This window comes from Gopherus flavomarginatus, chromosome 1 (genome assembly GCF_025201925.1).
Source record: "Gopherus flavomarginatus isolate rGopFla2 chromosome 1, rGopFla2.mat.asm, whole genome shotgun sequence".
NCBI lineage: Eukaryota > Metazoa > Chordata > Testudines > Testudinidae > Gopherus > Gopherus flavomarginatus.
Genome location: NC_066617.1, coordinates 200,296,896 through 200,316,666, shown reverse-complemented (window position 1 = coordinate 200,316,666; position 19,771 = coordinate 200,296,896). Strand labels below are relative to the sequence as shown.

The window sequence follows — 19,771 nt, the reverse complement described above, 5'->3', positions numbered from 1 at the left end:
TGCTAGTGTCCACTAGAAGAAGTTACTGTAACAGAATACACTCGCCTGCTAATAGGAAGTCACAGAGAGGTTATTTCCTGTCACTGGCCTTTCCTTCTAGACTCAAATGAAAAAGCTATGAAATGATGCCAGCTACTTATTTTGGTGTCCTTATAAATTACGCATCTGTTTAAGTAAAGCTTTGATGTTGGCTACAGTACTTGAGCTTACTGTACATAATTCTATGATTATGCTTTTACATTTTATACCAGGAGTCACTGTTAAAGAACTACAGTAAGTGCCTGCAAGTTTTTGTTTTTTGGGTTTAAATCAGATGTTTTCAACTATTGGACGGCAAAAAGCATGTAAGCCCCACCTTAAATGCCATTTTAGCTTTCATCATAGAAATAATTATACTGATCTAAGTTATGCAATATTTTACATGACAGAAATTAAGTCCTGCGCTAACACTTCATGTTTTATGTTTCAACACAGATGCAGTTTTGTTGTGGAATAATTAACCCTGTAATTAGCTTTCTATAATGGGGACCCTGACACACACTTAATTATAGCATCACTAAGGAGCAATGAAGTCAAGTATGATATTCCTAGATACACCCTATCTACCCTCTCATTGGCTGGAAAGCTGTTGGGCCTGATTGTGAAGTGCTCTAGTCAGAGGTCTTTCAAATATCAAAGCAGATAAATAGCAGGTCCTTCTACTCAGTCAGCAATGGACTGCTGCCTATTTGAACTTCAGAAATACAAACTGAAACTGCTTCAAAATCCCTTTGGCACACAAGCAAACTATTACAGCAAAGATTCTTTCTTGCTCTCGATTTTATCTCCAAGAAACTCTGCTTTGGAAACACATTCCTGTGGACTATTTTTTGGTGCACGTGTCTCAGAAAGAATATGGCTTGTTTGGCACTGCAAATCACAGGCCTAATACTTGGAGGCATCGGCATGATTGGGACTTTTGCAATCACTGCCATGCCTCAGTGGAGAGTGTCTGCTTTCATTGAAGGTAATATTGTGGTGTTTGAGAACATTTGGGAAGGACTATGGATGAATTGCATCTATCAAATCAACATCAAGTTGCAGTGTAAATTCTATGACACCGTACTGGCACTCCCACCTATTTTAGAAGTATCCAGAGGACTGATGTGTTTTGCTGTGATGCTGTCTGTTATTGCCTTTCTGACAGCAATTATTGGCATGAAGTGCACTGTGTGTGTTGGGGATAACAAGCAAGTCAGGAATAACATTCTGCTGGCAGCTGGGATCATTTTTATCCTAACTGGGATTCTAATTTTGATACCTGTATCTTGGACTGCCAGCAACATCATTGGAGACTTCTATAATCCAGCAGTTCATGCAGGATTGAAACGAGACCTGGGAGCTGCCCTCTACTTAGGTTGCGTGAGCTCAGCATTTCTCATGATTGGAGGAGCAATATTTTGTAGCTTTTATAGCTGTGCTGACAAACCCAGAACATGGAGGTATTCATCACATTCCTGTCATAGACCGCACAAGTTTGAGGATGTGGAAATGAAATCCACAACCAGACATGCTTATGTCTAGCTGTTTTGTGATCTTTCTGTTTAGCATTTTGATTTGTACTGATGGACATTAATGCCTACTTTGAATTGTAAGTGGCTAAAGTAGGAACAGTTTGGTTCATTTGTAATTCACTATTATCTATCTATCTATCATTATTATTATTGTTATTTTTTATCATTGGGCTTGGAAGGACTAGATTTTTGTCAGTACATGTCAGTAAATGTCTATTTCACCACACATACAAACCGATGAAAGGAATATTTCCATCGGTAATAATCAAAATTTGCAGATAAGCAAAGAAAGAAATATGCCACTTGAGAATTTATTAGAGTTTGATTTTAAGATATTTGCTTTGTATGGTTTGACATATGACATTGACAATTTGTGTTTTAATGGTTATACAAAAAAAATGTGAACCCTGATGTTTACTGTCCTTAATGATTATTGTCTGACTCACTCTATTGTCCAACACCATCTTTTGTGCCTCCGGGCATGGCTGCGGACAGTCTATGTTCTGAGCAGAGATGTCTTGAACAAGCAAATCTTAGTCCCTCACAACATTCTAGCATTGTTTATCTGGTGGGAAACCAAAGACACTTTATGCGTAGGGGTCCCCTTTGATTCTCCATCTCCCACAAAGTCACTCATTATGGATGCCTCTCTACTGGGCTGGGGAGTGCTCCTGGACAGTCATGAGGCTCAGGGTTCTTGGATTCTGCTGGAGTCCAAACTGTGCACCAGTCTCCTCAAATTTTATGCAGTGCCCAAAGCCCGCAAAAAGATTTTTACCTTTCATCCATACCATGCATGTCAGAGTTATGACTATGGAATGTACAGCATAACCAGGGAAGAGCAAGTCCACCTCACTTTGCATGGAGGTGATTAAACTCTGGAATTGGTGCATCGGACATCAGATCACCCTGTTGGCTGTGCATCATCTGGGAATAATTAACACATCTGCAGACTGCCTCAGCAAGAGTTTCCACAAGAATAATGAATGGGAGCACCAATTCTCAGTGGTAAAGGATGTTTTGCTCTGTTCAAAGATTTGCCTTGACTGGATGGATAGTAACTGCAGCATGAGGCCTAGAGTGTGGGGTAGGGAAAATGGATGATTCCTGGGGTTCTGGCATGAATTGTGGATGACCTTTCTAAAAGACTTGCTTTTCACACACCAGCTAAAGACAATTGCAAAAATCAATCCAATTCACACAATAGATGTACGTTCAGTTTAGTAAGAAACGGCCTCACGTAAGGCAGCACTACAAAGTAATCACATTTTCAGGAACACATTTTGAGCAATTAAGAAATCTAGGGGCAAATGATACTCTCTTACTCCAGCTCTCAGAGACATGGAGACCCATGGTTATATGCTACAGGGAAAAGGACAGAACACCAGCAACACCTGAATAAAAGCACAGATGACTCAACTTTTCTGAAAAAGAAGAACACAGAACAAGCATCAAATGTAGATGTGTCAAGGTCTTAAAAATATAAGAATGGACATACTAGGTCAGACCAGTGATCCATCTAGCTCATTATCCTGTCTTCCGACAGTGGTCAATGCCAGGTGCTTCAGAGGGAATGAACAGAACAGGCAATTATCAAGTAATCCAGGCTATGTTGTCCACTCCTAGCTTCTGGCAATCAGACAGTAGGAACACTCATAACACAGGGTTACATCCCTGACCATCTTGGCAAATAGCCACTGATGGATCTATCCTCCATGAATTTATCTAATCCTTTTTTCAACCCCGTTATAGTTTTGGCCTTCAGATCCCCTGGCAACGAGTTTTACAGGTTGACTGTACATGACTTAGTATGATTCCTAAAAATCAGGTATGGTCCCTCATGAACATTAAAGAGGAATTCTGCTTTGACTATGTCAGTGAATAAACAGAACCGGCCACATGGATGTATTTACTTTTAAGATACTACATTCACAATCCTCTTCTCCCTCCCACCCTGCAACTGTTGTGACCTTATGACCAACTGTATGTTTTATTACTAGGTTTTTTAATGTCAGTTTTTAATACTGAGTTTAATAACTTGATGTGACCATCCATTTAAATATTTTTGAGATTACAGGAAGAAATAGCTTTGGAAATGACAGTTAACAGCTAAGAAATTTGTATATATTTAATATAAAAATAAGTATATTTTGCTCTTTCCTTTATTCTTGCTTTTTTTTAAATATATTAAAGTGAATAAATATTTTTCTTTATAGCCAGTGAAAGGGTGCTTTAATCTCCTCATCACCAGTGCTCTCCTACTTCAGTATTGTTTTATGCATTAGGTCTTAGGATTTGCTGTATAATAAACACAGGTGGTCTGATTCCTTGGGAAATAAAACACTCAAAACTGATTTACTGACAACTTCCAAGACTTGTTTGTAAGAAGCTGCCTGGAACATGACTAAATTTCAAAAGCTGATTCTGAAATATATATTTATCTTAAGGATGGAAGAAAATCTGGAGAAAATAAGGCAGTTATTAAGATATAACCAAGAGAGCCAGTTTATGGAAAAATTTATGACTTAGCAAAATATTTGCTCATCATGAAAAGAAGGATCAGTCAGGATTTAAGTCAAATGAATGCATACTTTCTTTGATATTCTAATGATATGCACAAACAAAGAATTGTTTTGGAACGTAACAAAATGTGTAACAACTCCCATTAAAGTCAATGGAAAGACTCTCAAAGACTTCAATGGAAGTTGGTTTAAATTTAATAATGATGCAGTCCAAGAGCAGAGGGGTCATTTCTTTTATCCCCCTCCATTTTTCCTGACACACAGAAACATCCCAGTTTATACACACAATGGAGTTTGTTTACTGACTTGGGGCCGGGTAGTCTCAGTCCAAGTTCTAGTATAAGTTGATATTATACGACTACTTTAATAAATGCTTGTTGAGTAAAAACAAATAAACACTCTTTTAGGAAGAACATGCTTAGATAAAAAGTCAGGTGAGGTCAGCACATGAGCTTTCAAGGAGCTGAGTTTTTACTGCATTCAGCACACTAAATCATGTCAAATATGTTTTTTCCCCCCAGCCACACTTTCCCTTCCCCTGTCTCTGCCTATTCTCAATTCAAATAGATCCAAATTCTTTACCAATATTAATTCTTCCCTTCCTCCACAAATCCTGCTGATTTTCCCTTCCTCCAGCAGATCATCTTGCTCATGGTGCAGATTCAGCAAATCATGTAGTTCTCCATTCCCTTACCCTAAACTACATTTTCCCCTCCCTCACTCTTGATCTCTCCCTGATCCACAAGCCCATGCTTTTGCTTGCAGTCCCTTCTTGATGGATCAGTTCCCCCTTCTTTCTTCAGGGAAGACATTCGTGCAGGGCATCTCTCATTCAGAGATCCCTTTGAATTCACAGCATACCTCTGACCTAAAGGAGCCTGATGACGCAAAAGGTCTGAATTTCACAGCTGGACTGGATCCAGACCAGCAGGCACCTCCAGACCTGCTGAGAGAATGATATCTTGCAACTGGAACATCAGTAAAGGTAGAAAGAAACTACTGGGCTTCAGAGGAGAAATTAAAACAAAGAGGAAACATTTCTTTTTCGTATATTCATCCAGCTGATTGTGAGGGACTCAGCTGATTGTACTAAGAAGATAGAGTGCTAATGGGCTAATTCAAATATTTCCCCCGAATATTTACAGTCCTTAAAAATAGTGGGTTTAGTTCAAAGAAAAGGTGAGATTTTTCCCAGTTCTATTTTACCACATTTGCCCATCACCTATAACAGGCTTCTTGCTCTCTTTTGTTCAGTCATATGAATAAGGAAAAATTATTATTCAGGGTGCACGAGCGGTGGAAAAGTAAACTTCCACCTATGTTTATTTTTCTTGCTTCTTAATGGGTTCAGATAATAAGACTGCAAACCGAACAAGTCCTGCTAATATGACAAGTTTTAAGGAGAAGTGCCCTTTTGATCAAGGATATTTTACTCACTCTAATACTGGAGGGCACAATTCTCACATTATAGTAAATGCTGCTGTGGTGGGGTAGCAAAATTACAAAAACTAGATTCAGTTGATGTGCTTTGATAAGGTAACTGACAAAATAATCCCAAAACATTTGAACTTGCAGTAATTAATCATAAGATATACATGCTATTACTATTTGGACAGTATCTGAATAAGCAATATCTATGTGAAAGCCACCATTGAATGATTTTATCAAACCGGTCCCTCCAGCATTCCCTTTTTAAACATCTAATTTTATCTAAAAAAGTCTATTCCAATTTTATTGACAAATCTGACATCATCCCTTGGTGCCAAAAAAAAAAAAAAAAGTGGCTGGGGAGGCGTGCAGCATTTTAAAAATAGAAACTGCAAAAACGTCAGGTGGGTATTACTCCCTGTGTTAGTCTAATTGAAAGATACATTAAGCTTTCTAAATCTGTGTTGCCCGTTTTTGACATGTGTCCTTAATTTGTAGGCTTTGTCTTGGAGTTTTGTGAAGTTGTCCCTGATTACCATATGACTAAGATGATGGGTAAATTAGCATTTCAGTTTCTATCGAATGGATGAGTGACTGACAGGCTGATAAGCAATGTTTATTCATTAAAAGATTCACACTATAGTGCCAGATGGTGCTGGGAGACAAAAAAATACTCTAGACCCCAAACAAACATTTTCTTGCATACTGTCACATATATCCTGAAATTAACATAAACTGGCAGCAAAAGCTTCATGTGTGAAGGAAAAATTCTATTATTAACTAAAATATATATTTTTAATAGTCCCAGACTTTGTTGGCTAAATTGGTTTCTGGCCTCTAAAGGCCTAGTCTGCCACCCTTCCTCACACTACACAGTGCTAGACTTACAAGGCTGTAAATGCACACAGCTCCGAGGAACTCTGCAGGGAGCAGTTCTATAAGTTACTGGCTCCTGAAGGGGGATAGTGGGAACTGCAAGAGAGACAGATGTTGGTGCTAAAGCCGTCTCTGAAGCCATCAGGATAAAGGAAGCATTATGATGGCTGCCTGTGCAAAGGCCCAGTTAGATTTTCTTTTCTTCCCCTTGCCTGAATTAGCTTCCAACCATTGTGACAAGATGCAGGTTCTGGGGTGTGCACAGACTTCCAGTATTGCCTCCAAAATTGCTTTGCTGCTGACACCAAGGGAATCCCAAACTTAAAGCCAGGAAAGTGGAGGGCTAGCTCATACTGGAGGCACAACAGTGATTCTGGAAGGGAGGTGGGTGTTAAAGCCGTCTTGAACTCTTTCAGTGCATTTCCAGTCTATTATGCAGGATGGGTCTGATCAAACAGCCTTTTGCCAGAATCGAAAATGGTCGACAGTTACCTCCTCATTTCCGGCTCTCCACAGTGTGGAGGTAGACAGAATTACACGAGATGTTCCCCTGCACAATTCCACATTTGTACTTGTATATAACACACACACACACACACACACACACACACACACACACACACACACACACACACACACACACACACACACACACAGAGTTCTATTTGTATTTGCAGACAACTACCCACTGTGTGGGCACATACACACACATGCTTTTGTACGGCTATCTCTGGACCTATTTTGGAACATGGCTTCCTTTCACATACACTTATTCTCATGTCCCCTTTCTTATCCCGATACTATGCCCCCTTACACAAAATGTTACTTCACCATGTGACATCAACACCTATGACAAACATACAGCTTCTAGAATTAGTGAGCTCCCATTGCTGCTTTGATCTAATTTAACAAGCATAGGACACACCATAATACAAGCACAAAGATGAGAGTGAGAGGAGGAACATTAGAACAGCCTACCCAAGAGAAGTAGTGAAGTCATTGTCATTGGAGGTATTTAAGAGTTGATCAGCTAAAACACTAGTAAGAGTAAATATTAGCCATACCTCCCTCATAGGCTATTGCAATCCAGTGAAGAATTTTGCCAAAACTAATCTGCTATTACAGTGAACTTCCTCCAAGCACAGAGTGCTTGTGTCATTTCCCCATTCTTTCCCAGTGCCAGCATCAACTATCCCCCGTATGTGTTGCATATCAGAAAAATCCAGTTGATGTCTTAGTGTTGAAAAAAAACCACAACACAACAGAGTAATTATATGTTAAGCTTTTCCTGACAATGCTGTGCCTATGGCAAATCATCAGAGGAAGGACAAACATTTCTGAGCAATGCACTGTGCATAATACTATAAACCAGACAGTCCTGTAACACTGGGATGGTGTTCCTAAAGATTCCATGGAATGTGTTGTGAAATGGTATGAAAAACCTCCCTATGAATTTGATACTGAAACGTATTAAATATAGTGCAAAAGACATATGGATTTGAAGGTAATAGTTGTGGATGGTATACTCCCCTTGTGATGGGAATGAGGGTCAGATCTAGAGGTCACCGAAGTCAGCGGAAAGACTCCCAAAGCCTATTGAAATCAATGGGTCAGGCCCTCAGAGCACTCACCATGATAATACCAATTACAATTGTTTGCGTTCAGCTCTAACTGACATCACAAATGTTTGGTCAATAGCTTAGTATTTAATAAGAGGAGAACAGATTGAAATTGACTTTTGAACTTTGCTTTTAGCCCACTTTTTCTCTTTCCTAATCACCTTTCTGGGATACACAGTCCCCGCAGAGTATGGTAAAGTTACTGATGTGCACATTATATCATGATTTTACATCATTTACAAAAAATGGTCTTTAAATTATGTTTGTAACATGTCTAGCTGAGCTCCCCAGTTGGATGCCCACCAGAGTGCATATGCCCACTGGGTCTGATATGCTTTAAGCCTCCAGAGTCTGTACAGAGTCCAGGCACTGCCCCTTGTTTGGGATTTAGAACTTCAGCCATGTGGGTGCACTGGACATACAGCTTACGACTTCAACTGCATGCAACAGTGAAAACCAACAGGCACAGAAACAGACTTTGCACTGGAGTCTGAATACCACTGTTCTCTATTTAGTAAACACATCTATAAATATTTTCCCACCTCAGTTTCCTCACTACTCTGGCGAGTTCTCTGGGTTTAGGCAGAGTCCTCTACCCAGGATCATAGAAGCTTAGGGTTGGAAGAGATCTCAGGAGGTCATCTTGTCCAACCCCCTGCTCAAAGTAGGACCAACTAAATCATTCCAGCCAGGGCTTTGTCAAGCTGGGCCTTAAAATCCAGTAAGTAGGGAAGATTCCACCAACTCCCTAGGTAACCCATTCCAGTGCTTCACCACCCTCCTAGTGAAATAGTTTCCTAATATCCAACCTAGACCTCCCCCACTGCAACTTGAGACCATTGTTCCTTGTTTTGTCATCTGTCACCACTGAGAACAGCCGAGCTCCATCCTGTTTAGAACCCCCCTTCAGGTAGTTGAAGGCAGCTATCAAATCCCCCCTTACTCTTCTCTTCTGCAGACTAAAACAAACCCAGTTCCCTCAGCTTTTCCTTGTAAGTCAGGTGCCCCAGCCCCCTAATCATTTTTGTTGCTCTCCGCTGGACTATCTCCAATTTGTCTGCAGTGGGGGGCCCAAAACTGGACACAATACTCCAGATGTGGCCTCACCAGTGCCGAATAGAGGGGAATAATCACTTCCCTCGATCTGCTGACAATGCTCCCACTAATGCAACCCAATATGCCATTAGCCTTCTTGGCAACAAGGACACACTGCTGACTCGTATCCAGTTTCTCACCCACTGTAATCCTCAGGTCCTTTTCTGCAGAACTGCAGCTTAGCCAGTCAGTCCCCAGCCTGTAGAGGTGCATGGGATTCTTCCTTCCTAAGTGTAGGACTCTGCACTTTTCCTTGTTGAACCTTTTAGCCCAATCCTCAATTTTGTCTAGGTTACTCTGGACCCTCTCTCCCCTCAGCTTCGTGTCATCTGCGAAGTTGCTGAGGGTGCAATCCATCCTATCATCCAGCTCATTAATAAGGATGTTGAACAAAACCGGCCCCTGCAGCTCATAATTTCTCTTCCAAAACTTGGAGCCTTCTCTGATCTACAGTTAGACTGGATGCCCTGCTTCCAAAAACCGCCTGTCTCTTTCCCTCTCCTGCCCAAAACGTCCTCTGAGGTTCTGTGAATCTTCCTCTGGTCTACCCAGCCTCTCTGGTTTTTAAAGGCAAGCATCAGCACCTTAAGGTGTTAAAGCTGCCTTGCTCTGAAACCTTTAGTGCACTACCAATCTATGATGCAGGATAGGTCTGATTCAACAGCCCTTCACGAGAATCTACAATGGCCATCAGTTACTTCTCCCTTCTTGCTTTCCCCAGCATGAAGTGCATTTGAAGATTTTCCACTCTCCATACACCAGTCCATAAGTGCCAATTTCTCCAGTGCCGGTGAGTGCCTGCGCCCCCCCCACCTCTTTCCTCTCCCCTGGCCCTGCCCCAACTCCACTCCATCCTGGCCCCACCCCCATTCCAATCCCATCCCCAAAGTCCCCACCCTAACTCTGCCCCCTCCCTGCCCCTATTGGATCCCTTCCCCAAATCCTCGTCCTGGCCCCACCTCTTCCCCCATGTGCCACATTCCCCCTCCTCCCACCTCCCTCCCTGCCCTGCGAATCAGCTCTTTCGTGGAGCAAGCTCTAGGAGGGAGTGGGGAGAAGCATGACGTGGCAGCGCGCTAGCGGAGGCAGAGGCAAGCTGGAGCAGGGGCGGAGCGGGGAGGGGAGCACCCACCAATTTTTTTCCCGGGGTGCTCCAGCCCCAGAGCACCCACGGAGTCTGCGCCTATGCACCAGCCCCCAGCAGAGAAGTAGGAGAAAACTGGTTCTTTTACCTTTCAACTAACCCATTGTTCCATGGTGCTTTCACCTGAACAGGTGGCCACTAAGTTCTGTTGAACCATTGTATTTAGTCTAGGAGGGACCTGATGCAGCCCTTGTCAGCCAACGATGGATTCGACTTACACTGAGGCAGTCTAGGACAGAGGTGGGCAAACTACAGCCCACAGACCACATCCAGCCCATAGGACTGTCCTGCCTGGCCCCTGAGCTCGCAGCTGGGGACTCTAGCCTCCGGCACCTCCTCTGCTTCCCTCTCCCCCAAAGCCTCAGTGCACTGTGTCACTAGCGCAGCAGTGTGGCTGGCTTTGGCATGGTAAGGAGGTGGGGAGTGGGGAGTCCTGGGGGGCAGTCAGGGGACAGGGAGCAGAGGGTGGTTGGATGGGATAGTCAGGGGACGGGGAACAAGGGCAGGGGTTGGATAGGTGTGGGAGTCCCAGGGGGCCTATCAGGGGCGGGGGGTGTGGATGGGGTCAGGGCAGTCAGGGAGTGGGATGGGGTTGGCTAGAGGGTGGAGTCCCTGGCGGAAGGTTAGGGGTGGGGCGGTCCCAGGAGGGGACAGTCAGGGGACAAGGAGCAGGGGAAATAACCCAATACCTGTGTCACATTCATGCTGTTAAACAGTATTTAATGCTATGTCCTTAAATCATTAATTTAAATCACCTAAATAATATTCATGTCATTATAAATTGTTTAGCCCAATAATTAGTCTATTATGTTTTTAATAAAATTAAGCAGTAATATTACTAGTGATATGCTAGTGGTAAATAAATGAGGGGGGTTGGATGGGTCAAGGGTTCTCAAGGGGGCAGTCAGGGGGTGGGATGTGGGAGGAGTCAGATAGGGGGCAGAGGCCAGGCTGTTTGGGGAGGCACAGACTTCCCTACCTGGCCCTCCATACAGTTTTGCAACCCTGATATGGCCCTCTGGCCAAAAAGAAGTATGCCCAGCCCTGGTCTAGGATATAACAATTTTCATAATAACTTCCTAGCATCAACCAGAATTCGTAAATTGTACAGACACAATAACCAAATCATTACAATGTTACCTTTCATGGTTCAAAATATCACAGTTTCGCAAAGTTTAGAACAATACTGTCAAGCACTTTATTTTATTTACTCCCTATGTATTTATTTCCCTTGTCAGAGGCTAAAATTCCTTCCTAATTTTTTTTTTTTTTTTTTTTTTAGGATACAGCTTCCCCACCCCCCAAGCGGATCTTGATGCTGACATGTTTTCCTGAGTTATTTATGCACCATAATTATCACTGATATCAGCATAGCTATGGGAATAGTGCTAGTCAGTTAACTTCAGCTGCATGGCTGAAGAATAAAATAATAAAATTTTGTGTTGGAACCAGATAAGCATTGATTATTGATTCCCCATCCTCCTGCAAGTCTCAGCAAGAATGGTTTTTTTTTTTACTAAGGTACTGGTAGAACAGAATATCTTCTGACAATGTAGTATAAAGCTCTCAGATCTATGATTTTGTTAATCTTTGTATCACATTTCAAACAAAACAGATCATAGAGTTATGTCTTTCTTTCTTTGCCTCGGAGTTTTGCACAGTTGGCCACATAAAGAGGCATCTGTCACTATCAGCAGAATAAAACAATAGTTTCTAAGCTTTGGAATAATGTAAAGTTGTCCTTGCAGTGCAATTTGTTTAATCAATAGTGTTAGTATTGGGGAAAAAAATCTATGTATTATTACTTAAAACACTAGTAAGAAGTAGAAATGATCCATTTTCTTCATTTATTCATGTAAAAAGTCGCTAGCTTTATGACTTTCATAAACCCATGATTTATACGAGACTTCACTTCTTAAAGGTTTACCATTACAGAAGAAACAATGAAAAATAATGCTCAACATATAAACAATTTTTGCAAAGTATTGTTAAAACATAAAAGTCAACGTGTTAACTGATTAAGCATTAACATGCATTCGGGAGGAAAGAAAACTGTTTACTAATGTTATTCTGGAACTGCTGAAAAACTATTTTTGTACTGCTGCATGAGGCTTATTTTTCTTTTTTCAGCTCAGTGATGAATGAGTCATCAATCCTTAATTTAGACAAAGGTAGGAAAACCCAATCTCCTTGTTACCATAAAGTTCAAACTATGTATGATCCTTAGCATGTATGGTTCAGACAATGATTATATTTTCTAGGATAGCTTGAAAAAGAAAATAACTCTTATAAACTCATCACCTAATTGCAAGATCAGTTACCATGCATCTGCTTGAATGAATTCAAATTGCTGCTTATTTTTTCAAACGCTCATTCTAACAGTGTTAATGAAGCAATTATGAGCACGGGAAGTGCATTTATTGATGTTTAAATCTTTAAGTTTTCATAATGACTGAAAAACAGAAGTCATCACTTCTGGTGGCTTGGTAAAACAAAATGAATCTACTGCCCCTTTCAGCACTAAATAAAGTTATTGATGTATATATTTTTATCAATAATTAGTGGAACACATCTCTTCTCCCTTTGTTGTCAAAACCATAAATCCTTAGATTCCTCAAATTCCCAGTGAAACTATTTATTCAATCGGGGGGGGGGGCGGGGGGAAAGGTGTTGGGGAGAAGAGAGAAGGGAAATGTGTTCCTAGACTACTTTGACCTTTTCTTTTGTGACTCAAACTATGTGATCAGGTTAGTCATATTCTACCATTTATTTCTGCATGGTATCTTCTATACAAAAGTATCAGAGAATGCTTTGTCGTTTACTGCAATCTATACATAAAAATAAAAGCAGAGTATGGTGGTTATAATATATAATACAAGTAGCAGCAATAGGTACGGTGGGGCAAAGATGAAGAAGGGTAAAAATCTATATTATGGGGATAGCAATTGAGCAGGGAAAAACTGGGATGTTCAGAAAGTACAGGAAAAAGCAATACTAGTGTCATTTGAAATACTGTATTAACCATACAGTTCTGTACTTGAAACCTCAACACAAACACAGGTATCAGAGGGGTAGCCGTGTTAGTCTGGATCTGTAAAAGCAGCAAAGAATCCTGTGGCACCTTATAGACTAACAGACGTTTTGGAGCATGAGCTTTCGTAGGTGAACACCCACTTCTTCAGATGCATGTGGTGGAAATTTCCAGGGGCAGGTATATATATGCTAGCAAGCAAGCTAGAGATAACAAGGTCAGTTCAATCAGGGAGGATGAGGCCCTGTTCTAGCAGTTGAGGTGTGAAAACCAAGAGAGGAGAAACTGGTTCTGTAGTTGGCAAGCCATTCACAGTCTTTGTTCAATCCTGAGCTGATGGGTGTCAAATTTGCGGATGAACTGAAGCTCAGCAGTTTCTCTTTGAAGTCTGGTCCTGAAGTTTTTTTGCTGCAGGATGGCCACTTTAAGGTCTGCAATAGTGTGGCCAGGGAGGTTGAAGTGCTCTCCTACAGGTTTTTGTATATTGCCATTCCTAATGTCTGATTTGTGTCCATTTATCCTTTTCCGTAGAGACTGTCCAGTTTGGCCGATGTACATAGCAGAGGGGCATTGCTGGCATATGATGGCATATATTACATTGGTGGATGTGCAGGTAAATGAACCAGTGATGGTGTGACTGATCTGGTTAGGTCCTGTGATGGTGTCGCTGGTGTAGATATGTGGGCAGAGTTGGCATCGAGGTTTGTTGCATGGATTGGTTCCTGAGCTAGAGTTATTATGGTGCGGTGTGCGGTTACTGGTGAGAATATGTTTCAGGTTGGCAGGTTGTCTGTGGGCAAGGACTGGCCTGCCACCCAAGGCCTGTGAAAGTGTGGGATCATTGTCCAGGATGGGTTGTAGATCCTGCACCACAGTGCAAATAAGTGATGGTCACATTAACACCACCCTATATCAAAAACCTGCCGACCGCTATGCCTACCTTCATGCCTCCAGCTTCCATCCCGGACACATCACACGATCCATTGTCTACAGCCAAGCACTGACGTACAACCGCATCTGCTCTAACCCCTCAGACAGAGACCAACACCTACAAAATCTCCACCAAGCATTCTCAAAACTACAATACCCGCAAGAGGAAATAAGGAAACAGATCAACAGAGCCAGACGTGTACCCAGAAGCCTCCTACTGCAAGACAAACCCAAGAAAGAAACCAACAGGACTCCACTGGCCATCACATACAGCCCCCAGCTAAAACCCCTCCAACGCATCATCAAGGATCTACAACCCATCCTGGACAATGATCCCACACTTTCACAGGCCTTGGGTGGCAGGCCAGTCCTTGCCCACAGACAACCTGCCAACCTGAAACATATTCTCACCAGTAACCGCACACCACACCATAATAACTCTAGCTCAGGAACCAATCCATGCAACAAACCTCGATGCCAACTCCGCCCACATATCTACACCAGTGACACCATCACAGGACCTAACCAGATCAGCCACACCATCACTGGTTCATTTACCTGCACATCCACCAATGTAATATATGCCATCATATGCCAGCAATGCCCCTCTGCTATGTACATCGGCCAAACTGGACAGTCTCTACGGAAAAGGATAAATGGACACAAATCAGACATTAGGAATGGCAATATACAAAAACCTGTAGGAGAGCACTTCAACCTCCCTGGCCACACTATTGCAGACCTTAAGGTGGCCATCCTGCAGCAAAAAAACTTCAGGACCAGACTTCAAAGAGAAACTGCTGAGCTTCAGTTCATCTGCAAATTTGACACCATCAGCTCAGGATTGAACAAAGACTGTGAATGGCTTGCCAACTACAGAACCAGTTTCTCCTCTCTTGGTTTTCACACCTCAACTGCTAGAACAGGGCCTCATCCTCCCTGATTGAACTGACCTTGTTATCTCTAGCTTGCTTGCTAGCATATATATACCTGCCCCTGGAAATTTCCACCACATGCATCTGAAGAAGTGAGTATTCACCCACGACAGCTCATGCTCCAAAACGTCTGTTAGTCTATAAGGTGCCACAGGATTCTTTGCTGCTAACACAAACACAGTTTGCAAAATAAGAGACAAGTTCTGAAATGCTGCAAGCACCTAACTGAGAAGAGTCTGCTGGAAAGCATGATGGCCTAGAAAATGATGCTAAGCACAACAAGTGTCTAATGCTTAGCACTTATTTGGTGCTGCACAAATATTAATTTATGAATTTGCACAACATTCCCTTTGATGTAGGAAAGATTTTTCATCCCTTTTTTACAGATGGGGGAAACTGAAATAGAGTTTAGGCTCCAGTTCACAAAAGCATGTAACCATGAGCTTAACTTTAATTATTTCAATGGAAATTAAGCACATGCTTAAATTCTTTGCTGAATTAGGGCCAAAGGGCCAAATTTCAAAGAGGTATTTAGGTGCCAGGTGGGATTTTCATTAGCACATAGGGGCCTACATACCTTTAAAAAAAAAATCTAGCCCTACGTGACTTTCTCAAGACTACTCAGATAGTCAGTGTAGCAGTGAAAGGAATTAGTAGACTTAGACTTTAACGTCAGAAGGGACCATTGTGATCATCTAGCCTGACTGACCTCCTGCACATTGCAGGCCACAGAGCTTCATCCATCCATTCCTGTAATAGACCCCTAACCTCTGGCTGAATTACTGATGTCCTCAGATCATGATTTAAAGACTTCAAGATACAGAAAATTCACCATTTACACTAGTTTAAACCTGGGAGTGACCCGTGGCCTCTCTCTGCCTATTTGACCCAGGGGAAAATTCCTTCTGGACCCCAAATAATACTCAGGGGGCCAGAATCTCAGCTAGTGTAAATCACCACAGCTCTAAAAAACACCAAAGGAGCTATGACAATTTACCCAGATAAGGATTAGGTCCAGGAATTCCTAGTTCCTATTTGTCTGGTCATAATCGAGCTACAGAGTAAACAGATTTAACATGATACTTGCAGAATAAATTTGAGCAATGACTTATTTTGAGGAAATCACAATCTGCTTTCAGGTGTTCTGTGAGCACAAAAATACAGTCAGCCCGGGTCTACACTAAAAGTTAGGTCGACCCAAGTATGTTGCTCAGGAGTGTGAAAAATCCAAACTTCTGAGTGATGTAGTTAAGCCAACCTAACCTCCGGTGTAGACAACACTAGGTCAATGGAAGAACTCCTGTCAACACAGCTACCACCTCTGGGAGGTGGTATTAACTATAGTCATGAGAGAACCCCTCCTTGTCTCTGTAAGGAGTGTCTACACTGAATTGCTAAAGCTGTGCCAGTGTAATGGTTTAAGTGTAGACATAGCCTAAACTCAGCCTAAACTCATCTAATATAACATTTGTGCTGAGGAATGGATTAAAAACTAGATAAAAGATAGAAAAATGTATAAGATCAAAATATCAGAGGGGAAGCCGTGTTAGTCTGGATCTGTAAAAGCAGCAAAGAATCCTGTGGCATCACTCATGAAAGCTCATGCTCCAAAACGTCTGTTAGTCTATAAGGTGCTACAGGATTCTTTGCTGCTTTTAAAGATCAAAATAGTTAATTTTCAACATGGAAGGAGGTTAACTCTGGGGTGCCCCCATAATTCCTACTAACTCTGTCATTTGTTAACATTTTTCTCAGTGATCTGGAAAAAGAGGTGAGCAAGAAGGTAGCAAAATTTGCAGATTACATTGAAGTATTTAGGATTTTTTGACTAAATAGGATATGAGGAGCCTAACAAAGCAAAGGGAAATTCTATGTAGACAAGTAGCAAAGTAAGGTACATCGGAAGGAACAATTTGAACTACTCATATACATTGCTGGGGTTCAAATACATGTATTAAACACTCATTGTAGGGCCAAATCCAATGACCAATCAAGTCAATGAAAAAACTCCCATTGACTTTAGTGGGTATGGCTTTTGTCTTCTGTTATGGCTCTTCGGTGCACAGAACCAGTTTCCATATTGGAAACTATTTCCCTACTCTGTGTCTTTTCCCCCTCTCTGAACCAGTTTTTAAACTCAGGATGGAAATGCTTTGCTTACATGGTGACTATCTAGCTTCCCTAGTAGCCCCTTGTGACTATCAAAAGCTTTGGAAGGTCCAAATAAATAATAGCTGATTCTTCTTTATGCATTTATTTATTGATTTATTTTGGCTCAAAGAATTATCAGAAACTAGAGAGGCATGATTTTTCTTTACAGACACCATTGAGGTTTGTCCCCATTAATAGATGTTCTCATCAGATACTATGGTGATGGGCACCATCATAAGAACCTAGATTGGTAAGATAAATAAGTGTTTTGAAATTTTAACCTTAATTCATTCACCAAATTTACCTGATAATGTAGTAAGACTAATTGGCCTGTAATTCCCAGATCATCACTAGTTTATGTATAATATTGACTAATCTTCAGTCCTCAGGTATAGAAGCGGATTTTAATGATAGATTAAATATTTTTGTTAACGGTTCTGCCACTTCATTCTTAATTCACTGCAGGATCTTGGAGAAAAACTCTGCTCCTGGTGACTTCTTGCAATTTAAATTATCAATTTATTTTAGCACCTCTTCTGACACTTCTGACTGACAATACCTTATCTATATTATTTGCAAGCAGTAACTCCTTGGGTATTTCTCCAAACTCTTTGTGGCAAAGATTGATGCAAATAAGTTATTTACGTTTCTGCAATATTCTTCCAGACTGCAATGTCTTTGAATGGTCCCTTTTCTCCCTGGAACTGAAGCAGATCATAGACTTTCTTGCAGAATACCTGCTTCCAATATAATTTAAAAGTTTATTGTTCGGGTTTTTTTTATGTCTTTGGCAATTTGCTTCAAAATGCCCTAATAGCCTGTCTGATTTCCATCTTACATTGTACATCTGCTTTGATGTTATGGTATCACAAATGTATAATACACACTGAGCATTTGTTTAGTCCCTGATATTCCTGTAGTATTTTAATACACAAAAATACAATCTACTTTCCTTGTGACAACATACTGTATATAGAGATTTGAGTAGCTATAATTTCTTTTTTAATATGCAAGGCTGGCTTTGTATATTTCACAGGAACCTTTCTATTTATTTTAATTAACTCTCTCTGTGTTTGGCCAAAGATTGCCTTCCTCACTTTCCTGGGAGTAAGAGGTCTATTAACATGCAAACTAGCTGGTCACACTGCTCTTGGAACAGAATTAAGTTCATATTAATGTTGAATTTACATTAGTGGGGCCCTTTGTACTCTGAGAAAAATATAGGTTTTACTTGCAGCTCACTACAGAATGCCAAAATAAAAATCGGATTCAGTTACAGAAGGGAAGATTGACAGTCGGCAGACTGGTTATCAGCAGAGGCATTCATAAAAACAATGCGTATAGACGGATCTAGAGGGAATGAAATCTTGAATGCCAGAAGGGAAGAAAAACAAAACAAAAAACAATTCCTAAGGGAATCATACAAGAAAACAGGATCACTTGACTTGAATATTAGCTACAAAAGTTGCTGCTATGAGCGTTGGCTAATAGCACTTTGTAAAACAAGCTTGCTTAACATATGCATGTTAGTCATCGCTGAAAATACAGTGTATGGGTTTCTAACATATCAGCAATAAATTAGGCATCTGATCCTGATCTTCTGTATCCACACCTAACCCTCAATTGCCCACTTAATTTCAAGTGACTGCCTAAAATCATCCATTACCCCTTATGCTTAACAATCTGTCCCAACTTGTGTTTAGCTCAGACACTCTGATTTCCTTCCTTACATCAGAAGACAAGTTCTGTGTAGCATTAAAGCTTGTACCCTCCACCCACAGAAGTTGGTCCAGTAAAAGATACTGCTTCACCTCCCTTCAGTATAACAGGAATTTTCAGAGGGCAGCTAAAGCACAGCAGTGCCTACTCTGGCAGGTTATTGTCTCTCTCCCCACACCAGATGAAAACACAGACAGGCATCAGGGTTTTCAGGAAGAGCAAGGCTACACAAGGGTGTACACAGAGCAGTGCTAAAGGACACAGCCTTCCTGTTGGCAGATGTGGAAATGGTAAATGAGGCCACTATTCAGATATATTTTCAAAGGCCTTGTGTACAATGGGATTTCTGCACCTATGGGAGTGCTGCTGTAGACACAGTTTACACCAGTGCTGTGCAATTTGCACTGGTGCAGTCTACCCCAGTTCCAAACTGGGACACGATGTGCCGGTGCAATTCACGTTGCACTGGTGTAAATCATGTTTACATTAAGACTGTATCTTAACTAGGGGAAAATTATGTTTTTAAAATTGAGTTAAGTTACTCAAGCTAGGTAAAATGACTTGAAACACCACTTGGTAACTTGTGTAGCCTGTCTGACACCTTAAAAATTGTTTTGCACTTTAAGGGGGAGCCTAGGTTAAGAGAAGATCAGCTAATATGATTATGATTTAAAAGGCACCTTTTCTCCTAGGCTAGACAAACCCTTGATGCTAAAATCCCAGTAGAGACCAAGGGTACGACTACATTAAAAGTGCTACAGCTCCTGT

At 41.3% G+C, this 19,771-nt stretch overlaps 1 protein-coding gene across 1 annotated transcript; it reads left to right on the top strand.

Annotated features, from left to right (window-relative positions):
* Window positions 1–894: 894 nt before the first annotated feature.
* LOC127055207 (claudin-8-like) lies at window positions 895–1,563 on the top strand. The gene has a single exon (XM_050961922.1). It carries the CDS (start codon window positions 895–897, stop codon window positions 1,561–1,563), a length of 669 nt encoding a protein of 222 aa, XP_050817879.1.
* Window positions 1,564–19,771: the final 18,208 nt, after the last annotated feature.